General features: G+C 59.7%; 1 protein-coding gene across 1 annotated transcript; it reads right to left on the minus strand.

Annotated features, from left to right (window-relative positions):
* Nucleotides 1–10,116: 10,116 nt before the first annotated feature.
* On the minus strand, nucleotides 10,117–15,726 carry INHBB (inhibin subunit beta B). Its single transcript, XM_081243127.1, has 2 exons — nucleotides 15,225–15,726; nucleotides 10,117–12,796 (listed from the first exon to the last, which is right to left on the minus strand). Exons 1-2 carry the CDS (start codon nucleotides 15,670–15,672, stop codon nucleotides 12,021–12,023), a joined length of 1,224 nt encoding a protein of 407 aa, XP_081099253.1. The 5' UTR covers nucleotides 15,673–15,726; the 3' UTR covers nucleotides 10,117–12,020.
* Between the last annotated feature and the right edge of the window lie 477 nt (nucleotides 15,727–16,203).

Here is a 16,203-nt window from a genome sequence, read left to right on the forward strand (position 1 = left end):
GCAGTGGCCTCGGGGTGGGGGGTGGCGGGGATTCAAAGAGACCTTGCTCCTCCTCCGGGCATCAGCTTCACCTGGGAGCTTGTTAGAAATGGAAAATCTCTGGCCCCACCCCAGACCCGCTGAGCAGAATCTGCTGGAACAAAGCCCCAGGAGCCCCGTCGCACATTAGAGCTGAGGAACCCTGCTCCCAGGTGCCCCCACGGCCTGCCCACCATCACAGCCCCAGTCGTGGCGACCCGTGAGCTCGCCCCCCGACAATGCGGTCACTCCAAGGTGTTCATCACAGCGTCGTTCACAAAGGAGAAAATCTGGAAATAACCTAAATATCCAACCATGGAAGAAAGGGCCCTAAATTAAGAGACAGGCATCAAAAGGCTCTTTTGACACGATATTCGGATGCATGGGGGAACGTTTATACGGTGATATTCGCAGGAAAGGCCCACTTAGACCTACATACAAAGTCAAATACAGTAACATGTGGCCTGCGGGCACCCTCTGATTGCTGGGCTTAGGTGATTTTTTTTTTAACGTCTTTATTGGAGTATAATTGCTTTACAATGGTGTTAGTTTCTGCTGTATAACAAAGGTGACCCTTTAATATACTTCCTTTTACTTCTGTGTTTTCCAAATTCTCTCAGTGAGAATGCCTTACAATAATGATAATGAACCCCCCAGTAAATGACATTCTTTTCTAAAAAAAGGAAAACATAGTTATCCCTTGGAAGAGGCCCACTTACATCAGTTTATTCTGCCACAGGGCCTGACACATCAGTTTTGGGGACACCACCCGAGGCAAGGCCCGGAGGAGGGAGAGTGGGCAAAAGAAGGTGGGACGTGGGTGGGAGAGGCAGGGGTGTCATAGACACCTCCCCCGGGCAGTCTGGCCTTCTGCAGGCCTGGCTTGTGGTGAGGGGATGCTGGGGAGTGGAGCGCCCTGAAGGCGAAGGCCACTTTCTCCGGGGCCTTTTCTCCTGCTATACCCACTTCCAAGAATACCTTTCCCTCTGCCCTGCTTTCCTGGCCAACTCCCATTTATCCTACAAGACCTGGCTCAGGGACCACCTCCTCCAGAAAGGCTTCCCTGATAACCACACCACCCGGTCTCTGAGCAGAGTTAGTGGCCCTCCTGTGGGCTCCCATGGGAGCCTCTTGGGTCCCAAAGGACTGCGAGTGGGTGATGGGAGATGTTTCAGACATGCACCTATGACCGTGTCTAGCACCCAGTGTCTAGCACCCAGAAAGCCCTCCATCAGCAGCCACTGTGCCTGGGCACCACCCACTCCTTTGGGTGCTGGCATCAGTTGCTAAGGGCCTACGTGTAAGGGTCCAAGAAGGGCAGTTTCAGAAAAGCATTTAGGGGTGGATGCCAAGCCTTTCCGCAGGCCCTGGTGCTTGTGGACCCCTAGGTCTCCAGGACTTCTGGATCCCCTGAAGCCCCGTGGTCCAGAGCCTGGAGCAACCCAGGGAAGGGCAAGAACTCATGGACCCTACCTCTCACTGGGTTCTTGTAGAATCAAGTGAGATGCAGAAACACCCGTCCCGTGCCTGGCAAAGGGAACACACCCCAAGCGTGTGGGTCCTCGTGCCCCTCCTGGCCTATATGGGGAAGGTGGTGGCCTTCCTAGACAGGGCCCAGGTGAGTCTCTGAGTCCTGTGGGCTGTAGCCAACCGGGTGGCCCAGCCTGGGCAGGCCTGGCATGCACCAAGGGACACCAGCCTTCTCTGGGGGTGGGGGGTGCTCTTTGGACCACCCACTCACTCAGAGGCCACTCCTGGCCCCATTTCTAGGGGTTCTAGGGCTGGCTGTGACATCTGCTCCTCAAGTCTGCTCCAGGTGAGGCCTGGAACCTGAAGGGCAGCTCCACACACCTGCTCACTCAGGGAAACACCGCACAGGTGGGGAAAGGCGAGGCAAAGTCAGCCTTGAGCGTCCGGCCCCTTGACGGGGGGCGAGGTCAGTGGGGCTAGAAAACATGGACGTCTGTTGCCAGGAAGGCCGGAAACAGGCCTGCCCATGGGGGAAGACACTTCTGTTGCTAAGTTGTTGGGTTTTTAAAATTTCTAATCATGGTAAAATATGTAAAACAGAAAATGTATCATCTCTCCTATTTTCTTTTTTTTTTTTTTGCGGTACGCGGGCCTCTCACTACTGTGGCCTCTCCCGTTGCTGAGCACAGGCTCCGGACGCGCAGGCCCAGTGGCCGTGGCTCACAGGCCCAGCCGCTCCGCGGCATGCGGGATCTTCCCGGACCGGGGCACGAACCCGTGTCCCCTGCATCAGCAAGCGGACCCTCAACCACTGCGCCACCAGGGAAGCCTATCTCCTATTTTCAAATGTACAGTTTGGTGGCAAGAAGTATGTTCATATAATTGTGTAACCATCACCACCATCCATCTCCAGAACTTTCTCATCTTGCAAAAATGAAGCTCTGTCCCCATTAAACTCCCCATCGCCCCATTTCCCCAGCCCCTGGCACCCACCCTTCTGCTTTCTGTCCCTCCAGGTACCTCATGGAGGTAGAATCACCCAGTATTTGTCTTTTGTGACTGGCTTATTTCACTTCACATAATGGCCTCAAGGTCCATCCACGTTGTAGCAGGTGTCAGAATCTCCTTCCTCTTTAAAGCTGAAAACTATTCCCTCGTCTGTAAACACCGTAACGTTTATCCATTCCTCTGGTGATGGACATTCAGGTTGCTTCCACCTTTTAGCTATTGTGAATAATGCTGCTATGAACATGAGTGTACAATTATGTCTTTGAGACCCTGCTTTCTTCTGTTGGGTATATACCCAGATGTAGAATTGCTGGACCTATTTTTAGTTGTTCGAGGGCCCTCCATACTGTTTTCCACAGTGGCTGCACCATTGTGCATTCCCAGCAACAGTGCACAAGGGTTCCAGTGTCTCCACATTCTCGCCGACACTCGGTATCTTCTGGGGGTTTAGACGGGAGCCATCCTAACAGGTGTGAGGCGATGTTGCCGGTGTTAATGCCACCCCGCTCCCATCATTTACTTAGTCCTGCCCTGCACTGGGCGTTACTCGGGCTCTGAGGGACCACAGTGCACCCTTGGGCCTTATGCTCTAAATGCCCAGGGCCTTATGCTCTAAATGCCCAGGAGAGACATCCCTCATAATGGGTGTCAACATTCAGCTGACTGTGATTGGCTGGGGTCACGTGTCCACCTCTGCCCCCATTAGCACTAGGAGGGTTCTGGGGGCGGGGTGGTCTCCAGGAGGGGCTCCAGAGGTAGGGTGGAGTGGGGGGGGTACAGTGGCCTCCTGGGACATCTGCCCAGCCAAGGATGGCCAGCAAACCTTTTCTATAAAAGGTCAGGTTCAGCGTTCTAGGGTTTGCAGGCCATACGGGTCTCGGCCACAACTAACCCATAACCTTTATTTATTAGGCATTGAATTTGAATTTCATATAATCATCATGCCATGCAGTATTATTCTTCCGCTGATTTGTTTGCAACCACGTAAAAATGAAAAAACCGTTCTGAGCTGGTAGATTTGGCCCCTGGCTGTGGTTTACCAAACCCCGCTCTGGAATTGATGGCAGTGACACTGAGAGGACACAGGGTCCTGCTCTGTGGACAAGGGCAGTATGCTCCACCAGTTCCCTTCAGCCTGGCGCCCCAAGGGTTAGGCCTAGGTTTAGGGTTAGGGTTAGGGCTAGGGTTAGGGTTAGGGTTAGGGCTAGGGTTAGGGGTTAGGGTTAGGGTGCTGGGTGGCGGACGGGCCTGCAGAGCCGACTCAGGACTGCGTGCTTTGCACTCCTTCCCGGCGGTAGGAGCATCAGTGATTGCTGCTGAGATGATTGACACTCATTAACGCGCCAGTCATCCCCGGGGCGGCTGCCCCCATCCACCGATCCCTGTCTCGGTGACTGATTCATTGAAGCTGAGCTTCTGCGGCAAACCGCACTCTCGCAGAGGGGACGACCAGGGCAGGAGGGGCTGCCCGCTCCTGGGACCACGCGTCCCAGGGAGGAACTGGTACGCCAGCGTGACACTTTACAGGAGCCCCCGGGCACCGGGCTGCTCCCCGTCGGGCGGGCAGTGCTATTGCCCACAGCAGCAGCCGCAGCTCCTGAACGAGGCTGAGCTTCACCCTGAAGCCTGAACTACTCAGGGCAAATGACAGGCTTTGGAAGATGCTTTGGCCTGAACCCACTAAAGGGAGAAATGTAACAAGCTGTGGTCAGGAGTGCCAGCGTCTGGTCCTCGCCAGGGCTGAGCCTCTCCCTGGTCCTGTGGCCCCTCCAGCCTCAGTTGTTCCAGCAGGGAAGTGGGTGGGTGGGGGGGGTCACCCCGAGACCGCTGTCCCTTCATTCATGTCACAACTGTGTGTGGAGCGCTTCCCCGGCCCCAGGCTCAGAACGCTGGTTGGGTGAACGGCGCAGACCCCGGGTGCCCTAGAGTCCAGGTTGGCAGCCTCGTACGGAGGCAGGTGTGCGCCCGATCGGTGGCCTGGGAGCTTGGGCTCCTCCTCCAGAGCGCTGAGGGTGAAGCACAAGCAGGCAGGCAAAGAGGAGGAGGACGCATGTTCCGGCCGAGGACGGGCATCTGGGAGGCACCGAGGCGAGGCGGTGGGCTCTGGATGGGAACCGCAGCCCCAGCGTTGGGGGCATGGAGAGGCCTGGGGGCTCTGGGGGGAGGGGGCAGTCAGGCCTGGGGTCCCGGTGAGCCCATCAGCCAGCAGACTTCTTCCCGAAGCTGCGGGGCCGTGGATGGGTTTTATACGGGAGCGACAGGCTTGGCCAAGTTTTCCTTATACTACCCAGGAGGAGCTGGAGAAGGTCACGGGTGTCTTTTGGAAGAAGATCTGTGATTCCCACAACTGCAGTGCTGGCCTGCGGCTGCCACCACCAAACAGGTGAAAGGACCAGCCTCTGGCCACCTGGCAGGGCCCAGGCAGCACCAGCCCTGCCGGCCCCCAAAGCAGGACTTACCTAAGACCCCCAGGGGTAAAGCTGCACCTACAGGCTACCTCGGGCCGTCGGGGAGTGACTGCAGGGCCGCTGGGCCAAGGCCCCTTGTGCTGTTTGTGCTGAGGGGGCTGCTCAACCCCCTGTGGGAAGGAGGAGGCCTCGAAGGGGCCCAGGTGGTCCTCGGAGCCCCTCCCATGGCAGCAAAGTTAGGAAGCTGCCTCAGAGCCACTCACCCGCCAGAGTAGTGCTGGGACCCAGGGGGTGAGAGGCGGCCCCTGGGAGCCTCATCTGCCAGTGTGGACAGTGTCAGTGACTTAGCTCCGTTAGGAGTGAAATTGCCCTAAAGCTCCGTCCCAGAGCTGGACAGCCTCAAGCCAGTGAGAGCCTTCCCCAGAGGCCTAGAAGCCAGGATGCAGGCTCAGGGAGACCCAGCACTCTCTCCACAAGGCCCAGAGCTCCCTCAGGGGTGGAGACTTCATCCAGATTCTCACACTCACACACACACACGCGCGCACACGCATGCACGCACGCCTACAGGGGCCAGGAAGAACCCAGCCTGAGCGCAGCCAGCTGGGGACCCGGGGACCTGATTTGTGCTCCCCCCGAAGGCCCTGCAGTAATGGCTGTGCAGACCCGGGCCCCCACATCCCTCATTCCAGACAAGGGCTGCAAGGTACCTTGTACTGCCCCGCATCCCACTTCCAGGGCCTCTCCAGGACAGAGCCAACGGCAGCCCCTCCGCAGCCCCCAGTCCCCTGGGGCTCAGGGCCCTGAGGGTCTCTAGAGAACACTGAAGGGAGAGGACGCACATTTGGAAGGCACAGACACAGCCTCTCCCCTGAATAGCTGTGAGGCCTTGAGCAAGACACTCCACTTCCCTGAACCTCAACTTCCACATCAGTGAAATGGGCACACGTCAGCTGCCCAGCAGGGAGGCTGTAAGGAAGCAGTATGTTTGATGGCAGTAAGTTCTCAATGAATGTTAGCAGACATCATTGTCAGCGCGGCCTCTGTAAATGTTTGTTGAATGAATAACTGAGAAGGAAAGAGTGTGCTCCAGGGAGGCTTCTGGGTGGGAGGCAGGGGCTCGGGAAGGGCATCCAGCACCACTCCTGACACACAGAAAACAGCAGCAACGAACCCACACCCATCGGAGCCTGGCCTGTTCCAAGCACCTTAATGCACATGGCACGCCCCTGCACTTTGGGCCCTATGGTGGGCACTGTCGCGGTCCCCATTTTACAGATGAGGCAACTGAGAGGTTAGGCCAGGATCACAAAACCCAGCGGGGGGATGGTGGGGGCGGGTGGCTCCAAGCCCACACTCCAGGCCGCCTCTTCCACCCCCATGGGGCCCAGCAGCCAAACCCTTCACACCTGGCCAGGGAGAGCATGGGGCTGTCCCCACAGCCAGAGAGGAACCATTCAAATTTCAGATGCCATGGCTCTCCCGGTATCCCGGGCAGCAGGCCTGGCATGAGTGAGCGGGTGGCCCCCTCCCAACTGAAAGCCAAGAAGACCCTCAGCCCCAGCCTCTCCTCTCCTCCAGGGAGGCCCCAGAACAGCCATGCCCCCCACCGCCCCCCTCCTCCTGGGCAACCCAGTGGCTATGAGTGATTTTGGAAGCAACTCTTGGGAGCAAATCTCAGCTCTGCCACTTATGAGCTGTGCCACCTTCAGTGCATGGCTTTCTCAGACTTAACTTTCTCATCCATAAAATGGGGATAATGATACCTATTCCCCATCCAGCCCTGGGCTGCTGTGAGGACTAAACTGAGATGATGCATGAATAAGAGCAAGCACCCAGGAAATGTTTGTTGAGTGACTAAAGGACTGACCAGATAGTGCCATTCTACTTTTTCATTAATATAAATTTATTTAATTATTTTTTGGCTGTGTTGGGTCTGTTGCTGCACGCAGGCTTTCTCTAGTGGCGGCAAGCGGGGGCTACTCTTCATTGCGGTGCACGGGCTTCTCATTGCAGTGGCTTCTCTTGTTGAGGAGCACAGGCTCTAGGCGCACAGGCTTCAGTAGTCACGGCACACGGGCTCAGTAGTCGCGGCACACGGGCTCAGTAGTTGCGGCACACGGGCTCAGTAGTTGTGGCACGCAGGCTCAGTAGTTGTGGCGCACGGGCTCAGTTGCTCCGTGGCACGTGGGATCTTCCCCAACAAGGGCTCGAACCCGTGTCCCCTGCATTGGCAGGTGGATTCTTAACCACTGCGCCACCAGGGAAGTCCCCATTCTACTTCCAAAGTGCTCCGGCTTTGGGGCTGCAGGGACACCACAGTGATGCCCCCCGACCTGGCACTGAACGGCCAGGGCAGGGCAGTGGGGCTGTGAAAACACACTGAGGGTGAACACGCGGGCCACAGAAATGGTGCCTGCACCCACGCCTGCCCCCAGCACCTGTCCGGCAAGAGGGTGATCTAGCTCAGATTTTAAAATATAACAAACCCCATCACCGTGTATAACGGGCCAAGGGCATCATTTTTTGACGAGGAAGAAAATGAAAATGGCAAGAAATACACACAGACAACCGAGCAACCACACCCCACGATCACAGTCTCACACGCCACAGGGTCTCACACTCACTCAGCCACACAACCTCAGACCCGGGCAAACTCACGCGCAGCCCACCGCGCACGGCCACGGACACAGCCTCACGTCCTCCACGGCTCAGTAGACAGGTAGACGCGCCTCCAGGCGCAGAGCCGCACGTCACGCAGCCTCACCCGCAGCGCGTCCCCACCCCGACGCGGCCCGCGCCCGAGCACTGCTCACCCCCGGGCCCGAGCACTGCTCACCCCCGGGCCTCCGGCAAAGCTCACAGGTAATCTGCCGCTTGCTCCAAACTTCCCACTGAAAGCCCAGACCGGGGCCTCTGGCCACAGGCAGGGTGTTTTGTTTCGGCTTCTTTGCCTGCAAAGGCACACTTTCCCCAGCCTGCAGCCGTCTCCGTGGCTTGGCGACAGCCTGTGGCCTCCCCGCCCCCTCCCGCCCTCTCAGGAGGCCCAGGAGGGGAGCCTGCCAGGCCCCTTGGGGGGTCCCAAGCAAGAGTTCCCACAGGGCTTTGCCGAGGGCATGGTGCGGGCCAGCCCGAGCTCCAGGTGGGCCAGGGGTCCGGCAGGAATCCTCAGACCCCGCCGGGCGGCCACGGCATCACGCCCAAGGGGGCTGGGAGGAAGCAGATGCAGGAGAGCCCTGGAGGCCCTGCTTCCTGGACCCTCCGTCTGCCCGTCTGGGAAATGGGGAGAAGCGACGGGAGGGAAGAGTGGGGGTCCCCTCTCCTCCCCGACCCCAGCCTCAGACTCCACTGGGTCGCTGAGGGCTCGAGGCACGTCTGAAGGTCAGCCAAGGGCGAATCCAGTGCGTGGAAATAGCTGAGGCGGGTGGGGCCGGCAGCTCTGGCTCTGGCTGGCCCGGCCTGACGCACCGGCCCTGTGAGAGGCTAATGGCCTGGTGGCCTGAAGAAGGAAGGGAGGGACACAGGGGAGGAGAGCAGGAGGGCCTGGGCCGGGGTGGGGGGGGGCGGCGGCACAGGAAGCTCACTCTCTGGGCTGCAGTGGAGGCTCCAGGGGCACCTCTGGGGAGAGGTGGGACCCTAGGCCAGGACCCCTGGGAAGAGGAGGAGGGAGAGAATGCGGGGAAAAGCCACCGGGAGGAAAGAACAGAGAGGCAAGGACCACAGAGGCACAGGGAGGAAGCCGCGCGGCCCTGCCGGGGGAGGAGGCCCAGCCCTGGGACAGGGATGCAGGCTGTCCTCAGGGGGACAGTAAGTGCCACCCGACATCGCCCCAGCGGGGGCTGCTGCGGGGCCGACCCCTCAGGGCACAGACCAGCACAGGGCAGCAGGGCGCCACTCGGGGCCACATCTGCCGGCCGCTGGCCTCCAACCTCGGAGTCCCTGGCCCTTCCCGGGGTCCCCGCGGGACCCGTGGGCCACCCTGTGACCCAGGAGGGCGCCCGGAGATGCTCAACATCGAAAGAGCAGAGGCACCCTGGTGACTGCGGCAAAACTTCCTGGGCCGGGGACAGCCAGACGGTGACTTTTATACCCTAACACGTCCAGGCCAGGTCTGTCTTTGCGAAATTTTCTTCTTTGCCCCCGTTAACTTTTATACCATCTCAAGACATCACAGATGAACAAATGCACCCCTCAGACGAAAGCCTGGCAGGGCAGCAGCTCTCTTGGCCAGGCAAAGACTAGAAAAAGACAGAGGCCAGAGGCTGCCGTCCTGCTACTAGCTGGCCATGTGAATCGAGGTGGCCCTCCAGCTGCCCAGAGCTCCCTCAGTTTCCCAGTTGTTGGCTTAATGGGGTTAGATAACCCCTAAGGTCCCACTTGTTCAAATGTCCTGAGATTTCTGGGAAGACCACGTGTGACCCCCAAACCACACGCTGTAGCCCCTGTCCCCATAGGGCCTCTGATGAAGCAAGGCCTCAGCCCTGCAGTCCTGCCAGGGGAACAGGTGGACCAGCCGTGGCACCTGGACTCAAATGCCCAGGGTGCCTGTCCTGTCTCTGTGACCTCAGGTAAGCCCTGAACCTGAGCCTCAGATTCCAAACTCTGGGAAACGCCATTTCCCACAAAGGCGTGATGATACAAAGGCGGCCTGATAACAGCATCCAGTGGGTATCTCCGGGCATCCCTGCAACTGCAGTTAGGCCGGTGTCACTACTAACACCACCACCACCTACGACCAGTTAAAATCCCCACAGGAGAGGACACCTGGCATCCTCAGGGCCTTGTTTCTGGCTTCCATCCCAAGACGGTAACCTCTTCCGGGTCGCAGTCACCTCTGTTAGTAAATGGGGATGGGCATGGGGTCAGGTGGGCTTCAACCTCCCAGGTTTCACATTTGCTCCCAGGGAAGGGGCTTAACCGGCACTTTCAAACGTTACTAGATGCGGCCTTGGTGCAACATGATTAGTCTTGGGACTTAGAAGAGTAAACAAATGTGTAATTCATGAATTTGCTAATTGTCCTTCATTTGGATCTCCTGCCACTTTTCCTAGACTCTCTGCCTGACATCCGAGCTCATGGCAAGGACTCAGAGAATGCCGGGAGCGGCCCAGGGAGGCAACTGGCATCAAAGCCGTACAGCGGGACTTGCCCTCCCCCCGCAGCTGCCCCCTCGAGCCCAGAGCCCACCACCCCAGACACCACACAAGGCAGGAAGCCCGTGGCACTCCATCTTTTATTTTCTTCAACTGTACACAAATGTAAAATACTTTAACAGCAAGTCTACGGGAAAATTGTTTGGTTTTAAATTATTATGAAACAGAACCTAAGGGGAGCTTTATTAAATAAACACAAAGATGGGGATTTAAGGATACACACCTGCATCCTACCATCGTCTTTTTTACTCTACCTTCTGGGTGTGTAACGATAGAAAAGACACATCAAACTGAATAAACAAAATCCATTTATACCCTGAAACACTGGCAGGCCACTCAAGGGATTGTTCAGAACGTCCACCTCATATAAGATGGCCTCACCGTCTAATAAAAATTAAAACTGATCTGTTGGCCTCTTTGGTTCCAAAATTATGTATAATACATTTAACTGTATTTTTTTTTGCTGCTATAAAAATAACTTCTTTTTCAAATGGCAGTTTCTGACTAATCATGCAACTAAATCAGTGCAAACATTAAAAGCAATCATTCGCTTAAAAAAGAAGCAAAGGATTTCATTTCAAGTATAAAAAAATATAAAAAGAGTCGTACGAGTCCAGTTTCGTCTAGTGTGGGTCAACCCTTTAAATTGCATAGTTCACGTGGCACTTGGACCTCTGGGGGTGAGCGAGCTCAGTGCTCCACCAAGGGCCACTTCAGGACACACGCGGATAAGCAAGGGCTGTATCATGTGCGTTCAGGCGGGTGTGCAAGTGCTAGGAGGGGCAGGCGGGCGGGCGAGCAGGCGGGGGCCACATCTGTGGCCGGCGCTGGTGGCCGGGGGCCCACGTGGGCCACTTCTGCAAAGCAGCTGAAAGCCTCCCACGTTTCCCCAAGACCAGTTAAACTGCTGCGCTCCCTCGCCCCCTGCTGAGGGGGCAACCCCCCCCCCGCCCCCAGCATTTCCAGAATGCCTTCACCCCACCGTTCCCTCCTCCTAAGAGCTCACCCCCACCTGCCTAAGAGGCATTTCCACTCCTCCCCAACCAGTCCTAGAGGAATCTCCCCAGGGAAGGGCACAGATTGCAACTTTTTTCTTTCTACTTGGAACAATTCAGATTTTAACTTAAAAGGTCAGACCTGATAGGAAAGTCCCTTTTCAATTGTACAACCAGAACGAATGACCATTCAACTGCTAGTGATCAGTTAAAGCATCAAATTAAGACCCTTCTCCTCTCCCTCCCTCCCCACCCCCAAAACACACACACACACACAGAAGTCAAGCCAGGGACCCAAGCAACAAACGGTCACTGCCACGGCCCCACCACCTCCGGCAGGTGATGTCCTTTCTGGGACTCCTTCCCTCTCCAAGGGTGGGAAAGGATGGGGGCTGCCCTGGTCCCCGCAGCAGGAAGGATCCCAGGCCGCGGGACGAAGCCCACGCGTTGGAGCCAAGAGATGCCGAGGCACGGCGGGCCTTGAACAGGCTAAGGGGACACGCGGCCATCGCCCGCGGCCCGCTCCCCACCTCCGCCTCTGCTGCTCCTCTGCGGGGCTCCCTCCCTCTCTCTCCCTCTGTGTCTCTGTCTTTGTGCTCTTCTGTGTGCTCGGAAGGCGCGCGATTCAGAGTGGCCAGGCCAGCTGGTGGGGATGGTGGCTGCTCACCCCACTCTCCGGGTGACAGGCGTTTGGGGCTGAGCTGCCCTTTGTCACCGCATCCGTTTGCTGCTATCGCGGAGGCTGCTGTGTGGGTGGCAGGGTGCCACCGGCTGTGCGCGTCCACGGGCGCACTGTCGAGTCCGCCGTGTCCGTGGAGGGGTCTCCCTCTGCTTTTGACTGAGGGCTGGATGAAGAAGTAGGAAACTATCTCAGGCCTCCCCCGGGCGCCTCCCGGACAGCCCGGCGTCAGCACCACGACCCCTCGCCGCGCACGGCGTGCCCCCCGCGCGGGACCGTCCGCGCCCCGCCCTCAGGCGCAGCCGCACTCCTCCACGATCATGTTCGGGACGTCCCGCTTGACGATGTTGTACTCGTCGTCGAAGTAGAGCATGGACATGCTGCTCAGCTTGGTGGGGATGCAGCAGGAGCTCACGGGGCCCGGGTTCAGGCCCCGCAGGCGGTACTGGTTCACCACGGCCGTGTGGAAGGACGAGGCCGAGCCGGGCACCCCCGCCAGGTAGGCCGGGCAGCTGCCCTCGCAGTAGTTCCCGTAGTAGCCGGTGGGCGCAATGATCCAGTCGTTCCAGCCGATGAGGCGGAAGTCGATGAAGAACTGCTGCCGGCAGCACAGGTTGGTCCGGCCGTCGCACTCCAGGCCCCGCTTGCGGATGCGGTGCCGGCTGTCGCCCAACCGCGCCTGCACCACCACGAAGGGCCGGTGCGACTCCTCGCCCGGGTGCACGAACACGGGCGCCACGGCCAGCTCCCGGCAGCCGTCGCACTGCACGTCCAGGCTGAGCCGCCGCTCGCCCCGCGCGAACAGGGCCTGGATGGGCTCGGTGAGCGGGAAGGTGTGCCAGCCGCTGCGCTTGAGGTCCACGCGCTTCTCCACCGCGGCCCAGCGCTCGCCGGGGCCCTGCTCCTGGAAGCACACCTTGACCCGCACCTTCCGCCGGCCGCCCTTCTCCAGCACGTAGGGCAACAGCTTCAGGTAGAGCCACAGGCTGGCCTGCACCACGAACAGGTTCTGGTTGCCCTCGTTGGAGATGAAGAAGTGCAGGCGGACCCGGGAGGAGGCCAGGCCATCTGCGGAGAAGCGGGAGAGCGGGCCAAGTTAGATCGCGGAGAACAGGAGGCGCCGGGAAACAGGGACTCTGCCGCGTGCCGCTGGGCCTCGCGCCGGCCACGCAGCTGGCCGGTCCTGCCCAGAAATACCTCTCCTGGGGCCCGGGCCTCTGATGGTAACCCGGCAGAGGCGGGGAAAATCACTTCCCATCGAGAAACCCGGACCAGGTTGGAGTCGGAGGGTCCGGGCCTAGCAAACCCGGCCTCACCTCTCCCAGGCCAGGGTTCCCAGGAGACAGGCTGTCAGAACTCAAAGCTCAACAGAGGAACTTGTCAGGAGGCCAAGATCTTAACAAGTTGTTACGGGTATCTGTGAAATCCGAAAAACAAAACCAGGATCTCGCTGAGGATCTGGGGGTGGGTTGTTCTAGCAGCGTTTGGGTTCTTTTTTGGTTAACTTAGGGCACTGCAGAATCCAGCTGAGCCACCAACTGCCTCTTGCAGTGTTTACCTAAGCATGATCTGATCCAACCCCCAGTGGAACCTCCACTGCAAACAAGCCAGGTCTGCTCAGATTTCTGACACAGGAACGTGTGCGTTGCAGGCCGCAAAGGGCAGCCCTCGTTTCCGAGCAGCTCCAAGGGACAGGACACTGGGCCCTGAAACTTGAGGCCCACCCCTTTCATGAGACCCTGGCTCCCCGTGAATGGCACGTTCGCAATCTCCATGGATAAGGAGAACTGGCTTGTTAGTTTTCTCAGTAATTCAGCTCAAGCAGAAGTGAGGCCATGCCAACCAAGAGAGGACTCCTCTCTCATCCTACATTTCAGAGACCCTTCTCTCCGACAATCTCTACATGTTTTTTTTTTTCAGGAAGAACAAATAAGTCAACCGTGTGGCCTCTGCTGGTTTTATCAAACCTCCTACCACTGACCCCCTCCCAGCCCCCTCCTCAGGCCCCGCCTGGCTCTTCTAATAACAGACATCTGACTTTGAAATGGGGGAAAGTGCAGCCTTAAAAGCTGGTCTTGGACGAGCTGACTGTGACCTGAATCTGTTATTTATAAGTCAAAGAGCTGGCTCCGTGAAACGGACCAGAAATATAACAGCCCCCGCTGTCATTTTGTGCCACCGGGAGCAAAAGGCCTCCTCGACCTTCCAGAATCACATTTCTACTCTGGGCCCCAAAGCACCGTTTAATCCAAGCTCTCTAATTGCATGTCCAGCTTTCCCTGACTCTGTCGGACAGCTAAAACGGCAACGCGTTTCTTTCTAAGCACAAACCAGCCCTGATTGTCTCTGCGTTGCTCCACACCCGGCCATGCACAACTTTTCATCCCTTTTCATCCCCAGGAGGCACCAGCACAGTCTGCCCGCTGCCTTGCGGGGCTGGGGTGGGGGAGGGCATTTGCAGCCTGGGGACACAATTGCCACCAACCCCCCCAAGGCTCCCTGCCCACCCCGCCCTGCCCAGGGCTTCCCCCTGCGACCTTCTCCGCAGTCCCCTGGGCACAAATGGGGCTGAGCTCCAGGCACAAAAGCCACGGGGCTCATTCAAGTCCTGAAAAGGACAGCGGAGCCGAACGCACTTGCAGCATTTCAGCACGAGCACATTTTACTCCTTCTTTTAAAGTTGGAAAGGTATCTTCCCTTGCTTGATTTTTACATTTAGACAGTGGTAGAAATTTGCAATCCGGGGCCGGGGGAAAATTCCAGAAAGGACTCCGACCCTTTGTTAACTACGAACTCTACTGGCTCTAAGGCCAAGGAGCTGCTGCTGCTGCCAGGCGAGCCGAAAGACACGGGGCTGCCCCGGAGCCGAGCCACAGTCTTTCTCTGCGTAAATGATGGGACCTGTTGAGAAGCCTGCCTTCCGCCCGATTCCAGTGCCCACACAATCGGAAGAGAGGTTGCCTAGCTCTCCCCAGCGAGGCTTCAGCAATCCTGGCAAGCCCACACCACCCGGCGATGGAAGCGGCCCCAGGGGCCTCTCACGCAGGCACACACACACACTCACACACACACGCACACACACACACTCCTCCGGCCCACGGATATCAACAAGCACACACATCTCCATACACACTGCTCAGCCTACACTCCGATCGTGGGAAACAAAAACATTAAGCCATCACCGAGCGAATGCCCGCGGAGCCAGGGCCGCACGCATTGGCCGGGAGGGGGGGCGCGCGCCCGGAGGCGCTGGGGCCCGTTTCGGAGAGCAGGGGTGGAGGGCAGAGCGCTCCGCGGCGGGGGTAGGGCAGCGCGAAGGGGTCGCTGCCAGCGGGAAGAGGACGACGACCGGGACGGAGCGCACAGGGCCCGAGGCGAGCGGGCTGGGCCGGGAGTCCGGGTTTCCCCCAGGGCGCGCTGGCTGCGGCGGCGGCGGCCAGAGCCGGCGAGAAGGGGGGGGAGGAGGGAGCGAGGGCCGCTCGCGGGGCCGACCCACCTGTCTCCGCGAAGCTGATGATCTCGGAGACGCGCTCCTGGCCGTCGGCGCCCGGGCTGGCGTGGCCGTCGAGGTGCGGGATCTCCACCCGGCCGTCCTCGCGCACCTTGCCCGCGTGCAGCTTCCGCAGGGCCGTGACCATGGCGGCCTTGGGCACGGCGTGTGTGATGTTGGGCCGGCCCCGCATCTGCAGGCGGTTCAAGATGTGCCGCTTCACCGCCTCCAGGAAGTCGCCGTCCACTCGGCCCAGCTCCTCGGGCCGCCGGAAGCCGCCGCACGACGTGCAGGTGTCCTGCGAGCCGCCGGGAGCTCCGGGCGGCAGGGGCGGCGGCGGCGCGGCGGGCGACGGCGGGGGCGTGGGCGAGCCCCAGGCCTCGGGCCCCAGCCAGCCGGCCGCCAGCAGCAAAAGGCAGGCAGCCCCCAGCGCCCGACCGGGCAGCCCGTCCATGGTGCGCCGCTGGCGACGAGGGCGCCCGCCGCGAGGCGAGGCGAGCCGAGCCGAGCGCAGGGCCGGGCTCCGGGCTCCCGGCGCGCCGCCCCGCCCCGCCCCCGCCCGCGCCTGCCCGGGCCTCCGCCCGCCCGCCGGGAGGGCCGCCGCCGGCTCACAGGGGGAGGGGGCCGGCCGGGCCGCGGGGGTTCCCGCGCGGCGGGGAAGGGGCGCCGCGGGTGCCGATGAGGCGCGCGGGGCTAGGCGGGGGCCGGAGGGTCACTGGCGCACGGGCGTCTCGGGGCGCCTCGGCATCCGCAGCCTTCTTCCCATCCTCTTCGCGTCGGGGCCCCGCAGCCCCCGCTCGGGTGAAGCGAAAGCGGCGGCTCGGTCGCCGGGCGGGGAAGGTGGCGAAAGGGCCGGTCGACGCAACTTGGCCGAGACGGAAGCGAAGGCGCCCGGGCCCCCGGAGCGGAGCCTGCCGCGGCTTGGCGCGGCGCTGCGGCGGGGCCCCGCGCTCGCACCTGAGCGCCTCGCCCTCGCTCCGAGGAA

This window comes from Mesoplodon bidens (genome assembly GCF_964165515.1).
Source record: "Mesoplodon bidens genome assembly, chromosome: 8".
Classification (NCBI taxonomy): Eukaryota; Metazoa; Chordata; class Mammalia; order Artiodactyla; family Ziphiidae; genus Mesoplodon; species Mesoplodon bidens.